Raw genomic sequence first — 17,464 nt, 5'->3', positions numbered from 1 at the left:
AACTAATTGGAATTTTCTTTCAAACACAGCTTTTAGAAGAGAAAAATAAGCACGAGAAAACAATCTGATATTAGTAATTTAATTATTTTTCTTTTTTTCTTAAGTTGCTTTTTTTTTTTTTGCAAGGAAATGGGGTTAAGTGGCTTGCCCAAGGCCACACAGCTAGGTAATTATTAAGAGTCTGAGGTTGGATTTGAAGTCAGGTACTCCTGATTCCAGGGCTGGTGTTCTATCCACTGCACCACCTAGCCACCCCAGTAATTTAATCCTTGAAAGCACTTGCCAGGGGATACTGAATCTGATATCCTATACCTTCTGCATCTTTACAACTGGATAGTACAAATTGAAATTCATAATGTTGATCCTGAGGCACTACAATATCCTGAATGAAATCAGAAGAGAATTCAATTATGTTATACTCTACTCTTGCTGACACTGCTTCCATGCTATTGCTCACATCCAGTCCCTCTTATTCATTTCCACTGTCAGCACCCTAGATCAGCTCTTATTATTTCAACAGAATCCAAAAGAGTTGAACGTTTTCCAGCCTTTTCTTCCTCTATGCCTTCTTGTTTACCTTTGTAAATTGTCACTGTCACTGTCCTGCAGAAAAAACCTTCCATTGATTTCCCTCAGCTAATGAATGAATTTAGGAAATAATATAGGAATTAAATAAAATTAATAAATTCATTCTGTCTTTCCACAGCCTACCTTTTTAAGCATATTTTTCATGATTCCATCTCATGTATCCCATATGCCAGATTGGACTCTTGGTCACTTTTTGGTCAAGTCTTTCTCTTTCTTGCCACATACCATTTTCACCAAACTCTTCCCTATATTTATAATGCCTTCCATATTTATCCCCTCCCCATCATCTTTCAGTTGAAATTCTACACACACCCTTCAAAAACTCCCTTAAATATCATTTCCTTCAATGAATTTTTTTAAAAAAAATATTCCTAATTCTTCTGCTGACCAATTAGGTGATGCAATAGATAGAGCTCTGGTCTTGGAATCAAGAAAACTCATCTTCATGAGTTCAAATATGACCTCAGGCACTTATTAACTATGTGATCCTGGGCAAATCACTCAACCTTATTAGTCTCAGTTTGCTTATCTGTAAAATGAATTGGAGAAGGAAATGGAAAACCACATTAGTAACTTTTCCAAGAAAACCCCAAAAGAGGGTTGGGAAGAGTTGGACACAACTAAAATGACTCAATAGTAACAACAACTCTTCTGCAAATGTAAGAAAGGATCTATGTGCTGTGTAAGATGAGCAGAACCAGAAAAACACTGTACACCCTAACAGCAACATGGGGGTGATCATCAACCTTGATGGACTTGCTCATTCCACCAGTGCAACAATCAGGGACAATTTTGGGCTGTCTGCAATGGAGAATACCATCTGTATCCAGACAAAAAACCATGGCATTTGAACAAAGTTCAAGGACTATTCCCTTTAATTTAGAAAAAAAAACCAGATATCTTATTGTTGGATCTTGTTATCTCTTATACTTTTTGTTTCTTCCTTAAGGATATGATTTCTCTCTCATCACACTCAATTTGGATCAATGTACAATATGGAAACAAAGTAAAGACTGACAAGTTGTTTCCTGGGTGGGGGGGGGGAGTAAGATTGGGGGAAAAATTGTAAAACTCAAAATAAATAAAATCTTTAATGAGGAAAAAAAAGAAAGGTTTTATGCAGACTTTGAACTCTAATGTATTTATCAAGTTCTACCTTCCCTTGACATATCTTATCTTGCCTACTAATCTAAGGGTTCTTTTTTTTTAAAGTTTTTTGCAAGGCAATGGGGTTAAGTGGCTTGCCCAAGGCCACACAGCTAGGTAATTATTAAGTGTCTGAGGCCAGATTTGAACTCAGGTATTCCTGACTCCAGGGCTGATGCTCTATCCACTGTGCAACCTAGCCGCCCCTCTAAGGGTTCTTTTTTAAAAAAAAAGTTTTTATTTATTTAAGGCAATGGGATTAAGTGACTTACCCAAGGTCACATAGCTAGGCAATTATTAAGTGTCTGAGGTCAAATTTGAACTCAGGTCCTCCTGACTCCAGGTCCAGTGCTCTGTTCACTACACCACCTAGCCACTCCTAAGCCAGGAGTTCTTAATCTTTTCTGTGCCTCTGGTAGTCTGATGAAGTCTAAAGAGCCCTTCTCAGAATAAATACTTTAAATGTATAACATAATATACAGTTGAATCTCATTATTCATAGTGGTTATACTTTATAAAGTCATTGTGAACACAAATTAACAAATTATGAAACATTTCCCCTAGGGAAAATATAGGATTAGGTTTCTGTAAGCTTCTGGTTGCAGCATTTACTTTAGCACTTTTCTCTTCCTTTTTCTGGATGTTGTTGATTCATTAGCAACAAGCTCAAGACCAACAGCATTATATAATTCATTCCAGAAAAAAAATTTAAATCTAACACATGGATTTTCTCAGTAAAACACATCATAACCTTCTTGTGCATAGGAACACTGGACAGTACTCCAGCCCTACAATTGGGATCTTATATTCTTGGTATTTTGTTATTTTGTATTATAAAATAACCAAGAAACAGCATAAATACATGAAAAATATGGCACCAAAAAGACCATGAAAAAGATACTTGTTTACTGTATGAGAGCTAAATGACCTCAGGTACTTACTAGCTATGTTACTCTGGGCAAGTCACTCAACTTTATTTGCCTCAGTTTCCTCATCTGTAAAATGAATTGGAGAAGGAAATGGCAAACCACTCCAGTATCTTTGCCAGGAAAACCTCAAATAGGGTCATGAAGATTTGGACATGACTGAAATGACTCTGAATATACCATATTGTTGATTCATTAGCATCAAATTCAAGGCCAATAGCACTATATAATTCATGCTAGGAAAAAAAAGCTTATCTAACAAATGGATTTCTCAATAGGGCACATGATAACCTTCTTGTGCATAGGAACACTAGACAGTACTCCAGTCCTATGACTGGGAGCCTTGTTTAACCTCAGTTGGGAAAGTATGCACTGGGATACTTAAACTTTTTGCTGAGGAAAGTGCCATGAGTAGGCATATTAGAAAATACAGAATTTACAAATAATGAGGATCAATTGGATATAGATCACAAAATAATTTTAGCACCTATCCCTATGCCAGGATTGCTCTCCCTTATATTATCTGCCTCCTGATTTCCTTGACTTCCTTCAAGCCTCACCTAATGTCCCAACTTCTACTGTGTCTTCCCCTATCTTCCTTAATCTTAATGCCTGTCTAAAGATAATTACCTTTTTCTATAAAATTTAATAATATTGATGAAATTATAGGTCCATCATAGAAGTATAGCTGGACATACAAGACCTTAGAGGTCATAGTACAATTCCTCTCATTTTACAAATGAGGAAAGTTAGACCTAAAGAGGTGAAGTTACTTGCCCAGTGTCACACATGTGGTTGGATGGCAGAGTCAATGCTCAAATCAAAACTTCTAACCCTAAATCCAGCATTCTTTCTGTTTTACCATCATCTTTCTACTATATGATCTTAGGACCTTCCCTCAGCTTCTCCTGAATACTTTTTTTTGTACATAATTGATAGTATTTGTCTGCCCCATTACAGTAGGAGCTCCTTGAGAAAGAGGGAATGAGGTTTTCTTTTTTGGTTTTGTTTTGGTTTTTGTCTTTTGCACCCCATTGCTTTGCATACAGTCTGGCTTATAATAAATGTGGTAAATAAATATTTATCAGCTGATTGATTAAATTCAAAAGAAACCAATTAAATTGAAATACAGTTCACACACACACACACACACACACACACACACACACACAGACACACACATATATATATTTAAAAAAGAAGTTTGCAGACTCCAGGTTAAAAATCCCTTTCAGATCATCATTTGCAGCTTACTCTTTTCTCTCTTTTCCTTGGTCTCAATCACTATGTAATATGTACTCAATGAATATTTGTTGAATGAATAAATATAAAATCAGGGAATTATGTTAACATTTTAGAAAACTTTTCAACAATAGGGTCTAAAAGAAAAAAAGATTTGATGCTTAATTTTCAGTTGAGCAGAAAGTTAAATTAAATAAATACTTTTAATTACAAATTAAATAAAATTCCTCACACATTCTGTTTCATTTTACAGTTCTTTAACCTTGACAAAAGGTGACAGAGAGCATTGCTATTAATGAGAAGAGGGCAGTGGTTTGAAAAATTCTAATAAATATCCATATTTATACCTTAAAAAGTCTAGCCGTCAGGTTTAGGGATTGCAAATGAATGTGACCTTTTCAAAGCATGATTTCTGGACCAAAAGTCATATCTCTGGTGAGTAAGACAGTCTTCAGTTTCCCTACTAAAATAAGTTCCTGCAAAGTGAACAATGGAATATTGTTCTTCCTCTCTGAAACATCATCATCATCATCATCATCATCATCATCATCATCATTGATATTGTTAAAGGATAAATACCCCTTGCACTCACATGTATAGGATTCATGATCTATATTAAACAAGAGAAAAGATAGGCTCTCTATGCTTTAGGATAGCTAACAACAAATATTTCTATCATCACTGGTTAAAGAGGTAGCCTGGTGGAATTAACATGATGGACAGTTATCCTTTCCACTTCATGAGATTAAAGACACAATTCCACCATGATCTGGAAAATCTGCATGAAATTTTTTGTCCCTCCCTTTATACTAGAGAAGAAATTTGAATTATTATGACATTAAAAGTTAAAATATGTTAACATTATATAATACTATACACATATTTTATGCATTTCTGAGTTTCTAAACTTTTTCTGTGTCATCTCTTGGCCTACATGTGTTTTCTTCTGCTTCGGCAAAATTCCAAAAACATTTTTATTTAATTTCTTATGCCAACTCATGATGTATTGGAAGCTCAATGGGGAAAGTGATGGTGTGGAAGGGATAACTGTACATGGAGTCAGTAAGACAAGAATCCAAATTCCACTTCTCATACTAAATAGGCATTTGACCCTGGGCAAGTCACTTAATCTCTGTTTCCCTTAGAATTTATCTACTAAATCATTAGTCATTAGAGGAGAAAATTTTCACACTAAGAATCCCCTACATTATAACTGATCAGTGTTCTAAAATATGTCATAATTATATGTGTTTATTTGACTGTCTCCCTCTTATCATTCCTCTCTAAATTCTATTTGCCACATTACCTCTAGGAAAAAAAAAACCAATAGAATATAATTTCCTTGAGGGCAGGAATAATTTTGTTTTGTGTCTGAGTATTCCTTGTACCTAACATAGGGCCTGAAGCATGTCAGGAACTTAAAAAATGCTTAATGAATTTTGAATAAATGAATAAATGGATGGATGGATGGATGGATGGATGGATAGAGACATATGAATATTTTTAAAATGAATTATTAGTATCTTAAATTATAACTTCAAATAAAATTATCTCCAGGATCTTACCTGCTGGGTATCAATGTTCACCAAAGTAAGGCTACATGTTGAAATGGTCAGTTTTATATTAATTCCAGAAAACTGAAGGTTACTTCTTCCAAGTACAGAAGATAAAAACTTAACTGGAGCCTTTAAAAAGAAAGAAAAAAATGTTGTTAAGTGCAGATTTTGTTGTCTAATGAGATAATAAATGTGTCCTAGAAGCCTGTTCTCTATTTTAAATAAACCGAATTATTTCACAATCCATGTAGAGCTCTGACCACACTGGAGCCACTATCTCATTTGGGAACATAGACTCAAGATGAAAGTTCCTAAATCCATCCACTTTCCCAACTCAGTTATATACAAGGAGGGAAAAAGATATTTCAAGTACCAATATAAGGCTTTTTTGATGCTTATGCTTTTGTGCTGGCATTTCTAGACCAGCAGGGGACCTCCTTGAGCTGAATCATAGAACTAGGAAAGAAATAATGGACACTAGCCTATTGGTTGAACTCTTGTCTGGCATCAATTTAGCCAGTGCATGCTTAAAAACTTTTTAGAGTTGTTTCTGGTTGCATCGACAGCTCAATCAGTCAGTGATATTGGTGGAAAGAAATGGTGAGAAAATAATTTCTTTCTAAATTTTCTATGCCTCCCCCAGTATTTCTTGGGACCCATTAACTTAAAATTTCTGCATATCAAGCACACTGACCCAGCTCATGGATGAATACACAGCAACTAATTCACTCTTCTCCTTCCATAAAAAAAAAAAGTTTCATTGATATCCCTTGCCCTCCAGTACTTTGGCTCAAGGCCCAGCCTGGGATAGTAGGATAGACTCCTATCTATGTGATGTGATTGGAAGGGTGCCCTTACCCAACCCTTTCCCTCCAAAAATCTCCATCCCCCCTTAAAAATCTACCATTAATCACTTCTATGAGTTAAGACATTGTTTCCAGAAGGTCCCTGTTAAAATGCTTAAGTATTAACACTTTAGCATCCATTAACACATTAGCTAGGATGGGTTTATCAGATCAGCTAAAATGTGCTAAAATCAGAGTCTTGGAGGGATGAGACATATCCAGGTAAGTGGGCAGTCTCAGCATGGGACACAGTCCAGGGAATGTAGGCTTGTGAGCATCTCTGTAGTGAAAGCAGAAGGTGCTAGATAGCATGGCGGCATTGAATATTTAAGAGTTTATTTTAAGGGAAAGGGAAGGATGGGGGAGAAAACTCTGATGAGGGTCGAAAAAAGGACAGAGGCAAGATGAAGTAAAGTTTTATGATTGATCATGCTTTGACTTTACAGAAAAGTGCTGAACCACTCTGCACAGGTTGCCATCCATTATTAGAACTCATATTTTATTTTTATTACTAAGCACATTCTGAAGCATATTGTAAATAATGGTAATGAATGAATACATTCTACTATGTTCATCCCAGATAGCAGTCTGTTTTGCACAGAAAACAACATAAACAATTCTTGGTCCATCTCCTTTCCTCTCTATATACCATATGGCCCTACGCAAGACAGGCTATTAATACACAGAAAAGACAGACTTAATGTCAATGTTGATTATTTCACAATATGCAAATCAATCATCTGAACTTCTACAGTGTTCTTTTGCTGTTAGTTTTTAAAACATAATTTATATAACAATAATAATGAGCAATAGCTTACATTTATTTGGTGCTTTGTAATTTTAAAAGCATTTTCAAATATATATATATATATATATATATATATATATATATATATTATATTGAGTTTCTCACAATGACCTTGAGACATAGATGAGGCTGGCCATGTAGACAGAATGAACTACTATAAATTTCCCTCAGCCCTCAAGATATCTTCTATGCCTCTCCATTGATGCCTTAAGTTTATTTTTTTTTTTAACATTTTTTGCCTAATTATACCTAGAGTTTAAAAATACAAATTCATGTTAAGTCATTTAAATACAGTCATTCATGGAAAACTATAAATGACTGGCATCAGAGCATCTGCTTGCAGTGAGTTTTAGAAGTGGGAAAGGGGTAGGATCTGGAGACAATGGGCATCTTAAAACATATGGGAAGAAGAGCCACTGAAGCAGGGAAAGAGAGTATGTTAAAATAAGAGATAGGACAAGCTTAGAAAACTAAACAATTTTGCACTAGGCCTGCCCTTACTTTAGGGAGAAGAGGGGAGATTTATTATTTATTATTTCTATTTCACCAAGAAGGAAACTGATGCAAAGGGAAGGATATGTGATTAGCTCCATTGAATTTCTGATTGGGAATTCAGAAGAAGAAGCTGCTAGGCCTGGTCCTGTCAGCTTCCTGTCTTTACAGTCTCTGCAATTCTCTTTACCTTTTATGATTCATTTTGTTTCTTCATCTATAAAAGTGAAGGGTGTGTGTTTGAGGTTTTGAGGTTTTGAGCCCTAAGGCCTGTCAATTTTAAACTTCTATGTTTCTAAATCAAATCATTAATAAAAGAATAGGTCTATAGTTTGGGTCTCCTGTAGCCTAACCCTATATTCTTTCCCCTGCACTATGATGCCACCCAGTGGACCATAAACTTTTTTTGACTATTGAGCAACTACAAAACTACAAATTATATAGCATCAAAATCAATGTCTGGTAAATCTTGACCCTGACTATATGTTAAATAGAATGTATACTTAGAAGGAGGAGAGGGAGAGAAACATGTTCACATTTACTTTTAGAGTTTAGTCCCTTTCCTCAGAGGAAAGACAATATTTCAGGGGAAAAAAGACCATCATACTTTTTTTTTATATTCCTACCTGTTTCCCTTTTGATGGAAAGAGTAGACAGTGTTGTTTTTCTTGAGGGGAGTAGTATTTTCTTAGGATTTAAAAAAATCATATGCAAAGCTCTCTATTTTATAGAATTCTATTCCTTGGTTGAGAAAGGGTTAAACAAGGAGACTGTTGAATGGGATCAGTAAATTGAAGTTGCCTATTCATGGGGGCCTGGAATGAACAGGAAGAGGATGTGAAAAATGAATCCAGCAAGCTGGGGGCCACACCAAAGAAGCTGGTAGTGGTGAGTCACAGCATCATAGACTCATAGGAGAAGAGTGGAGAGGTCATCTAGTCCAACCCTCATTTTACAAAGGAAGAAATGGAAACCCAGAGAGTGAAATGACTCACCAAAATCACATAAGAAATAATGACTAAGCTGGGATTCGAACCCAGATGTGACTCCAGTGCTACTTCTATTGCGCCATTCTCAAAATCCGATTGTCACAACTTCTCTTTTTACTTACCTGTTTCACCCCTAGGGTAAGTTCTAGGTAAGAGTGAGAAGGGTATCTGTCTTACTGATCTCTGACAACTTGCTTTGTATTAAAGTATTTATGGATTTTATGGGTTAGACTCAAGTAGCAGAAGGTACTTTCCAAGAGAATGAGAAATCCCCTAAACCAAAAAGAATAATAGGAATTTCAATTTCACTGGGGCTCTTATGCAAATCACTAATCTTTTATTCTGTCCAAATAAGGCTTGTTCTGGGTATTAAGGTAGAATAAATTCCTTTGGGGAGATTATACACATACATATACACATACACAACACACACACATAAATAGGTATGTATAAATTATATACACATACATATAAATGGAGAGAGGAAGGGAGGGAAGGAAGGAAAGAGAAAGGGAGGGATACAAGACAGAAAGGAGAGAGAAAGAGAGTGAGAGAGGTAAATGACACAACATGATGCTATAGTTAAGGGTCTTTTGTGATAAATGATAGATTGAACTGAATATTCTTTTGGGGTCATTAACCCAATAGTCATGGAAACATCATAAAGAAAACCAAATTATTATTTACCTTACGTCTTTTAACGGGTCCATTTTCCCCTGGAACAGCTTCACACAGACGACTTATTGCTTCCCTAAAGATTGAAAACCAAAAGTTATGAAATTTGTGACCCTCTATCTTTTATACAATCACCAAGTATAAGCATAGATAAAAGCACAAAAATTCTAGCGGTGAAATGGTCTTCAGAGACCACCAAACCTTTCTCCAACATGAATTCCTTCTATAATATCTCCACAAATTAGTTACTCAATTTTTACCTGAAGGTCTTTAGTGATACAAAGTCACTATTCCCCTTCCTCTCAACTGTCAAGGTAGCTCATTATGTCTGTTGATTAAGAAGTGTTTTCATATGTTGAGCTGAAATCTACCTCCCTGTGACTCCCACCCACTGGTCCTAGTTGTTCTCTCTAAGTCTAAGTAAAAATAAAATTAATGCCTCATCCACATGATGACTATTTGAATATTTGAAAATTGTGATCAACATTCACCCCTTTCCTCCCCCCCACCCCAGAAGAAGACTTTTCTTATCTAGGCAGGTAGGTCTGGAAGAAGGAAGACCTGAGTTCAAATCCACTCTCAGACAATTATTGACTGTGTGACCCTGGGCAAATCACTTAACCTCTCTACCTCAGTTTCCTCATTTGTAAAATGAGGATAATAACAGAACTTACCTCAAGGGGGGGGGGAGTTGTAGGCTCAAATGAGATGATTTCTGAAGCATTTAGCACTCACTGATTGGTACATAGCAAAAGCTTAATAAATGATTATTTCCTTTTTCTTCTTTCTCTAAGAAGAGTCTTTCTATTTCTTTGAACCAACCCTATATGCTATAGTGTTGAGCCCTATTGCATCATGGTTGCTTTTCTCTGGATGATCTCTGGTTTGAAAATGCCCCTCCAAAAATTTTGCCCACCAATGTAAAATTGTGATTCTACTGCAAGGGGAGCCACTCTAGAAATCTACCATGCATCCTTCAGGCTTTGGGGCCAGGAAAACTTATACAGACTGCCTAAGGATACCTCTGATAAGAGCTTTTAAAAGAGTACTAGAAAATAGCATCATAAAGCAGAAAGAACACTGGATTTATCGGCAGAGCACCAGAGTTCAAATCCTGACTGCCATGGCCTTCCTGAGTGATCTTGGGCAAGTCACTTCACTATTGTAAACCGTCGTTTTTTCTTCCGTAAAATAAAGAAAGGAGATAGAATACATGGTCTCCAACAGTTCTTTCTGCTCTAAACATAAGACACTATGATCTTTAGAAAATCAAAATGTCAGAGAAGGAAATGAAGGAAAGGAGTAATCATAGAAACAGGATTCCCTGATTTATCATCATCTTAAGGGGAGTGGTATTTTCTTGGGATTTTTCAAAATGATATGCAAAGCTCTCTATCTTATAGAATTCTATTCCTTGGTTGAGAAAGGGTTAAACAAGAAGATGTTGAATGGGATTAGTAAATTGAAGTTGTCTATTCATAGGGTTCTGGAATGAGCAGGAAGAGGATGTGAAAAATGAATACAGCAAGCTGGGGGCCACACCAAAGAAGTGTTCCCTATATACCTGACATTTTGTTAAGTACCAACAACAGGTGTTGTTCAAATGAGATAATACTTGTAAGGATCAAATGAGATAATATTTTTAAAGTTCTTAACACAGTATCTGGCAAACCTTTGCTCTATAAATGCAAGTTATTTTTTTTTACTTTAGTAAGGCAAAAAAATCACTTTTTGGTTTGTACAAATTATACTTTTCTCTTTTCCTCCCTGCAATGCTAGACTATGGATTCAATGCGGTTGTGTTTTACCCATCCTGATGAGAGTTCATCCTTTTTGATATGGAATCAGAAGTAGCAGATCTCCTAGAACTTTAGAATTATTATGATGAGTAACTTCCTAAAGATTCTGAGAGCATCAGCAGTGACCTTATCAAGAAGCAGCCCCTTTCAGAATCATCAGTCAAACTTCCATATCCTGTTCCCTCAGAGTAGGTATCAAATGGATATCATCTATGCAGGACTGAGACTAATGTCTATCCTGGGGTCCTGAGAAGTGGTTGGGTTTGGTCCATGGATACTGAAAGTAGTTCTTGCTAATATATCTTCCTGATTTGATTCTATGTTTTCATTATAAGTAATTCATCCATTTTTCATAACTACAATGTGAGATCATATGACTAAAAACGGCCATGAAGGAGAAATTCAGAAAGAATGCAAGTTCTGAGCATCAATTTAGTTAGATATGAACCCAAATGGATCCTTTTGCAGGCCTGAAAGCAGCATTGACCTATTATATTATCATATCTCACATGAAAAATTATTTTTAAAAAATTAATCAAAATTTGCATTTTCTGATTAGATCAGTCATCTTAATCTCTAATATTTACCACTGAAGTCTAATATTGCTTCACCTTTTTTATTTAAAGAAAATGATCTTTAGACTAGATAGACTAGAATAAAAATGGTTAACCAGAAGATAGAAAGGCAGTGAAGTGACCATTAGGTAGAATGTGGCTGCCATCAATGAAGTCAAAGTGTTGAAAGAATGAGCAAATATGATTGCAGAGAGGACAATCTGGGTTTTATGTAGGGGGGGAAAAACTTTAGAGTGGCTAAAGTTATCCAAAAAAGGAATCAGTTACTTCAAGTAATAGGTGTTGAAGGCATTCACAGAGAGGATGAATAGTCGTTTGTCAAGAACATTGTTGGGAAAGTTCTTGTCCAGGTGCATCCCTCCTCACTGCCTTTTAGTTTCTCTTATTTCCTTCAAGTCCCAAATAAAATTCCACATTCTACAAGATGTTTGGGTTTTTTTTTTTTTGCAAGGCAATGGGGTTAAGTGGCTTGCCCAAGGCCACACAGCTAGGTAATTATTAAGTGTATGAGTCTGGATTTGAACTCAGGTACTCCTGACTCCAGGGCCAGTGCTCTCTCCACTGTGCCACCTAGCCACCCCGATGTTTTATTCTTATCCTCCTTAATGCCAATGCCTTCCCTCTCCTGCTTATCTCTAATATATTGGAATAGATGAATTTGAGATTCCTTCTAAAATTTGGATTCCAGAAAAAACACCGGACATATTTGATTCTATTTCAGTTTCAACAACATAAAGTATCAACTGTGTACAATACATGGTCCCAGATCCTGGGAAAAAATGACTCAACAGACATTTATGAAATACTTAGAAAAGGCAAAAATGGTTAGATGATGATGATTCAGAGACAAAAGTGAAATAATTCCTTCTTTCAATGAGTTTATGTTCTACCAGGGAGCAACAACATAAATGCAGAGGTGTATGTATTATGTATGTATGTATATAAAGATAAATGTGTACATATCTATATATATGTATATATATATATGTATAAAGTAAATATGAGAATATCATTAAGAAAGGATGGAAATGCTAACACTTAGTGGAGTGGGATGGGATCAGGAAAGATCTCTTGTATGTATGATTGTTTTCTTCTCTCCAAGTTTGTCTCCTGACTTTCCAACTTTTCCACCATTCCTCAGCAGCCTTCTCACCCCTGTCATAAGAACTGATATAGAGATATAGGACCCTAAAAAGGAACTCTATTGAATGGTGACTGGATGGTTAATTCATATAAAGTATTAGATGTGTATTGGGGGAGGAGGGGTATTAGGAGAAAACAGAGAATGTGTTTTTCACCTGGAATTTGGAACCAAATGTACCTGGAATCAAAGCAAAAAATATGTAATTAAATTGGGACTAGGATTAACAGTTAATTAGTCAATTAAAAAAATGAAAGATGCAGATTATTATATTACATTGTATCAAGTGACTATGTGATTAAGCAGAAGGTTTATATTATCTCTTCTGACAAACTGTGTGGAGAATAGAAATATTTTTTGCACAATAGTAAAGTTGATTTTATATTTTAAAATTTTGCCAATGTGATACAGTATGATTTGAGAGTTCAAAGAGGAGATATAATAAATATGAAACAGAAATTTGGAGAATTTATTGCATCCAGGCTATAGAAATGGAAGGCTGAATAGGAAGGGGAATCAGAGTTCATCTAGTGAAGGACCTAGACCTAAAGGACTTTCCCAAGGTTATACAGATCATAAGTATCAGAGGTGGGATTTGAATATAGACCCTCTGACTCCAGAATTAGTGTTCTTTCCACTATGTTGTGTTGTCTATCAATTGGGCTGTGATTCCTAGGTCACTGCTACAACATAAGAATTCCACCCCATCTGCATCCCTTTAGTGGCATCAGAAGTTAATTCTGTGAAAATTAAGAGGGCACTTGGGTTCTTTCATTATATAGTCATTTAAATGTAAATTGTTATTTCTAATCCTAATATTTAAATACCTCATAATTATGCAAATAATAGAACTCCTGTAATTATAAATCTTTCAACTAAAGGCACCAAAGAAACCATTTTTTAAAAGTTTGAGCTATAATAATTGATACAATTACATTATGTAATTGCCTTTTGTGCATTGGCATTGACAGAAATTGCAAGCTAAAATATTTTAAAAATTGGAAAAGCAAAAAAAATTATAAAAGATTAAAATTACTTGATTCCTCATTCTCTGTCTCTCACCATCACACATAATTAGTTGCAAAGTATACATCTCTCATATATACTTTCTTCTTTCCTTTAATACTGTTGTCAATTTTTGCTGGCCTTTATCACTTTAATTCTGAACTGCTGCAATAATCTGCTGATTGTCTCCCTATCTTCTGTCACCCTAATTCAGTCCATCCTCTACTCAGTTGTCAAAGTAGTCTTCCTAAAGCAGATCTGACTATATCAATTTTACATCCCTCATTCAGTGAACTTCATTGGCTTCCTATCATCTCCAGGATCAAATAGATCATCCTTTACTTGTAAATCCCTTTGTAACTTGATACCCATTTCTTCTACTTTTCCAGTCTTCTAACATCTTATTCTCCTTCACTTACTCTAAGATCTAGTGACACTGGCTTCCTTTTCCTCCCCCCCAAGACACTCCATTTCTTAACTCTGAGTGTTTTCACTGGATGTTTTCCATTCCAGAAATGACATCCCTCCTCAAAGCCTTATTTCCTTCAGGTCCCAACTAAAATTCCATGTTCTATAAGATGACTTTTCTTATCCTCCTTAATGCCAGTGCCTTGCCTCTCCTGCTTATCTCTAATGTATTATATATATACATATATATATATATATAATTTATGTAGTTAATTAGTTAATTCATAGTTGGTTACATATCGTGCCTCTCATTAAAATATGAGCTCCATAAGAGCAGGGGTTGTCATTTGCCTTTCTTTGTCTCCCCAATGCTTAGGGCATAATAAGCTTTTATGCTTATTGACTTGACTAAATGGAATGGGCTGTCCCATCCCATAGTGAACTCCCATCATTGGAAGTGCTCAGAAACTGGAAGAAAATTGGTTGAGAATATTGTAAAGAAAATTTGTGCTTTATTTAAATAGCTGGTGACCATGAAGGTATGTTCCAAGTTTGTGATTCCATACATTACAATGGGCTATTTTAAAATTTTAGAGCAGTGGGGTGGGGAAAGATGACCATATAAAGTTAGGGATTCATCTGAGCTCTCCCCAATTCCTTTCCAAATAAAGTTAAAATGATGCCACAAAACAAATTCAGAAGCAGCAGAACCAAAAAAGGATAGGGTGAAACAATTTTCCATCCCAAGATAACCTAGGAGGCCAGCAGGAAAAGTTTCTCTAGGGTGGGAATGGAGCACAGTCCAGCACAAGCCCTGTACCCCAGCAAGCCAACAGCAGACCCTGGGGGTGGTGACTCTGGAGCTCACAGCCCATAGATAGTGAGGGGGTCAGACAAATGGTCAGACTAAGAATACAAGGAACCCTTTTCTAGTACTGGGAACAAGATTACATTGTACAAACACAGTTTAGGTCACTGACACAGGCAGAAGAAAAGCATAAGCAAGAGTGGTAAATCTGGTCAGAGTTCCAGGGCAGAAAAGAGGGCTCACAGACCTGAACACAGTTTAAGAGAGCAGTGACCACAACTCCTGGGAACATACTATCTTGGATGAATTGAGAACTTTAAGCCCCCCTCCCCGCCAACTAGCTCTGAAAAGAGAACCATGAAAATACTGAAGTTTGGCAAGAACCCCACTTCCCCCAGGAGCTGAAAGTAACTTTAAGATAAAGTTAAAAATCAAGAAATAGATTGGAAAAAGAGCAGACAACAGCAAAAAAAGAACCTGATAAAAAAAATTATAATGGTGACAGAGAAATCAAAAATATAAATTCAGAAGAAGACAATGTCAAAATGGCCACATGTAAAGCCTCAAAGAAAAATGTGAATTAGCCTTAGCCCCTGGTCCCTTCTCCCACCCCCACCCCCAAAAAAACTTCTAGAAGAACTCAAAAAGGATTTTTAAAATTGAAATAAGAGTTGGGGGGGGAATGTAAAAAAGCAATGAGAGTGATTCAAGAAAATCATGAAAAAAAGAATCAATGGAGTAGTAAAGGAGGCACAAAAAATACTGAAAAAAAATAACACCTTAAAAAGTAGAATAGGCCAAATGAGAAAAGGGGCATAAAAATCCACGGAAGAGAAGAATTCCTTAAAAGTAGAATTACCCAGATGGAAAAAGAAATGCAAAAGTTCACTTAAAAAAAATAACTCCTTAAAAATTAGAATTGGACAAGTGAAAATTAATGAACTCAAAATTAATGAACTCAAAAAACAATCAAACAGATCAAAAGAATTTTAAAAATAGAAAAATGTGAAATATCTCCTTGGAACAACAACTGACCTGGTAAATAGAACAAGGAGCGATCATTTAAGAATTAATAGACTACTTGAAAGCCATAATAAAAAAAATGAGCCCAAGGGGGCAGCTAGGTGGCACAGTGGATAGAATACCGGCCCTGGAGTCAGGAATACCTGAGTTCAAATTTGGTCTCGGACACTTAATAATTGCCTAGCTGTGTGACCTTAGGCAAGTCACTTAACCCCATTGCCTTAAATAAATTTAAAAATAAATAATTTTTAAAAATGAGCCTAGATATCAGACTATAAGAATTTCTTTTTTTAGTTTTTGCAAGGCAATGGGGTTAAGTGGCTTGCCCAAGGCCACAAAGCTAGGTAATTATTAAGTGTCTGAGGTTGTATTTGAACTCAGGGACTCCTGACTCCAGGGCCAGTGCTCTATCCACTGCGCCAACTAGCTGCCCCTGAGATTATAGGAAATTATTAAGGAAAACTGCTCTAACATCCTAGAACCACAAGGTAAAATAGAAATGGGAAGAATCTACTGATCACCTTCTGAAAGAGATCCTCAAATGAAAACTCAGAAATATAGCTAAATTCCACAACACTTAAATTAAGAAGAAAATACTGCAAATAATCAGAAAGAAACAAATCTAATATCATGGAGCTACAATCAGGATAACTCAACATTTAGCAGCTTCCATATTAAAGAAGTGGAGGACTAAGAATATGATATTCCATAAGGCAAAGGATCCAGGATTACAATCAAGAATTGTGGGAAAATTATACTTGTAACTCCTAAAACTTTATTAGAAGGATTATACATAACACAGATGGGAATTGACTATGATGGGATGATAAAATTAAAGGATAAGAAGAATACAATGGAATAAGGAGGAAGAGAGAAGTAGGATGGGATAAATTGTGTCATGTAAAAGAGGCATGAAACAGCTTTTAGAGTAGTGGAGGAGAATATGAAGGGTGGAAGTATGGATAACACTTGAATTCTACTCTCATAAGAATTGGATCAAAGAAGGAATAACATACATACTCAAATGGATATAGAAATCTATCTTAGTCTACAGGGAAGTAAACAAGTAAAAAGAATAAAAAGGGGGGAAGTGGATAGAAGAGAGAGCAGAATGGGGGAGGTGATGGTCAGAAGCAAAATATTTTTGAGGAAGAACAGGGTGAAAGGAGAGACAGAATGAGAATGATAAGTGGGGGGGGAAAGCAGAATGAAGGGAAACAAACAGTAATCATAACTGTGAATGAGATAAATTTACCCATAAAACAGCAGAGAAAGTTGCATGATTTAGACATAAAAGGTCATATCATATGCAAATTAGGGTAGCAAGAAATAGTCAAATAAAAAAATCATAAGAGAGGAATATATAACCAACCAAGAGATAGAGAGTATTATGGGATGTAAAATGAATTATCTAATTACATTTAAAAGGCTTTTTTAC

The 17,464-nt window shown here is 35.8% G+C and overlaps 1 protein-coding gene across 4 annotated transcripts in view; it reads right to left on the bottom strand.

Annotated features, from left to right (window-relative positions):
* The window catches only part of SHC4 (SHC adaptor protein 4), a 198,649-nt gene that overhangs the window by 70,570 nt on the left and 110,615 nt on the right, over positions 1 to 17,464 (bottom strand). For all 4 annotated transcript variants that reach the window (XM_074234728.1, XM_074234731.1, XM_074234729.1 and 1 more), the window contains exons 4-5: positions 9,280 to 9,343; positions 5,468 to 5,587 (exon numbers count right to left, since the gene is read on the bottom strand). In XM_074234728.1, coding sequence (XP_074090829.1) covers positions 5,468 to 5,587; positions 9,280 to 9,343 — 184 coding nt within the window. The remainder of the gene's footprint in view (positions 1 to 5,467; positions 5,588 to 9,279; positions 9,344 to 17,464) is intronic.

Source organism: Macrotis lagotis, chromosome 4 (assembly GCF_037893015.1).
Source record: "Macrotis lagotis isolate mMagLag1 chromosome 4, bilby.v1.9.chrom.fasta, whole genome shotgun sequence".
Lineage (NCBI taxonomy): Eukaryota > Metazoa > Chordata > Mammalia > Peramelemorphia > Peramelidae > Macrotis > Macrotis lagotis.
Note: the sequence above shows the minus strand (reverse complement) of the source record. Positions and strands in the feature narration are given on the sequence as shown.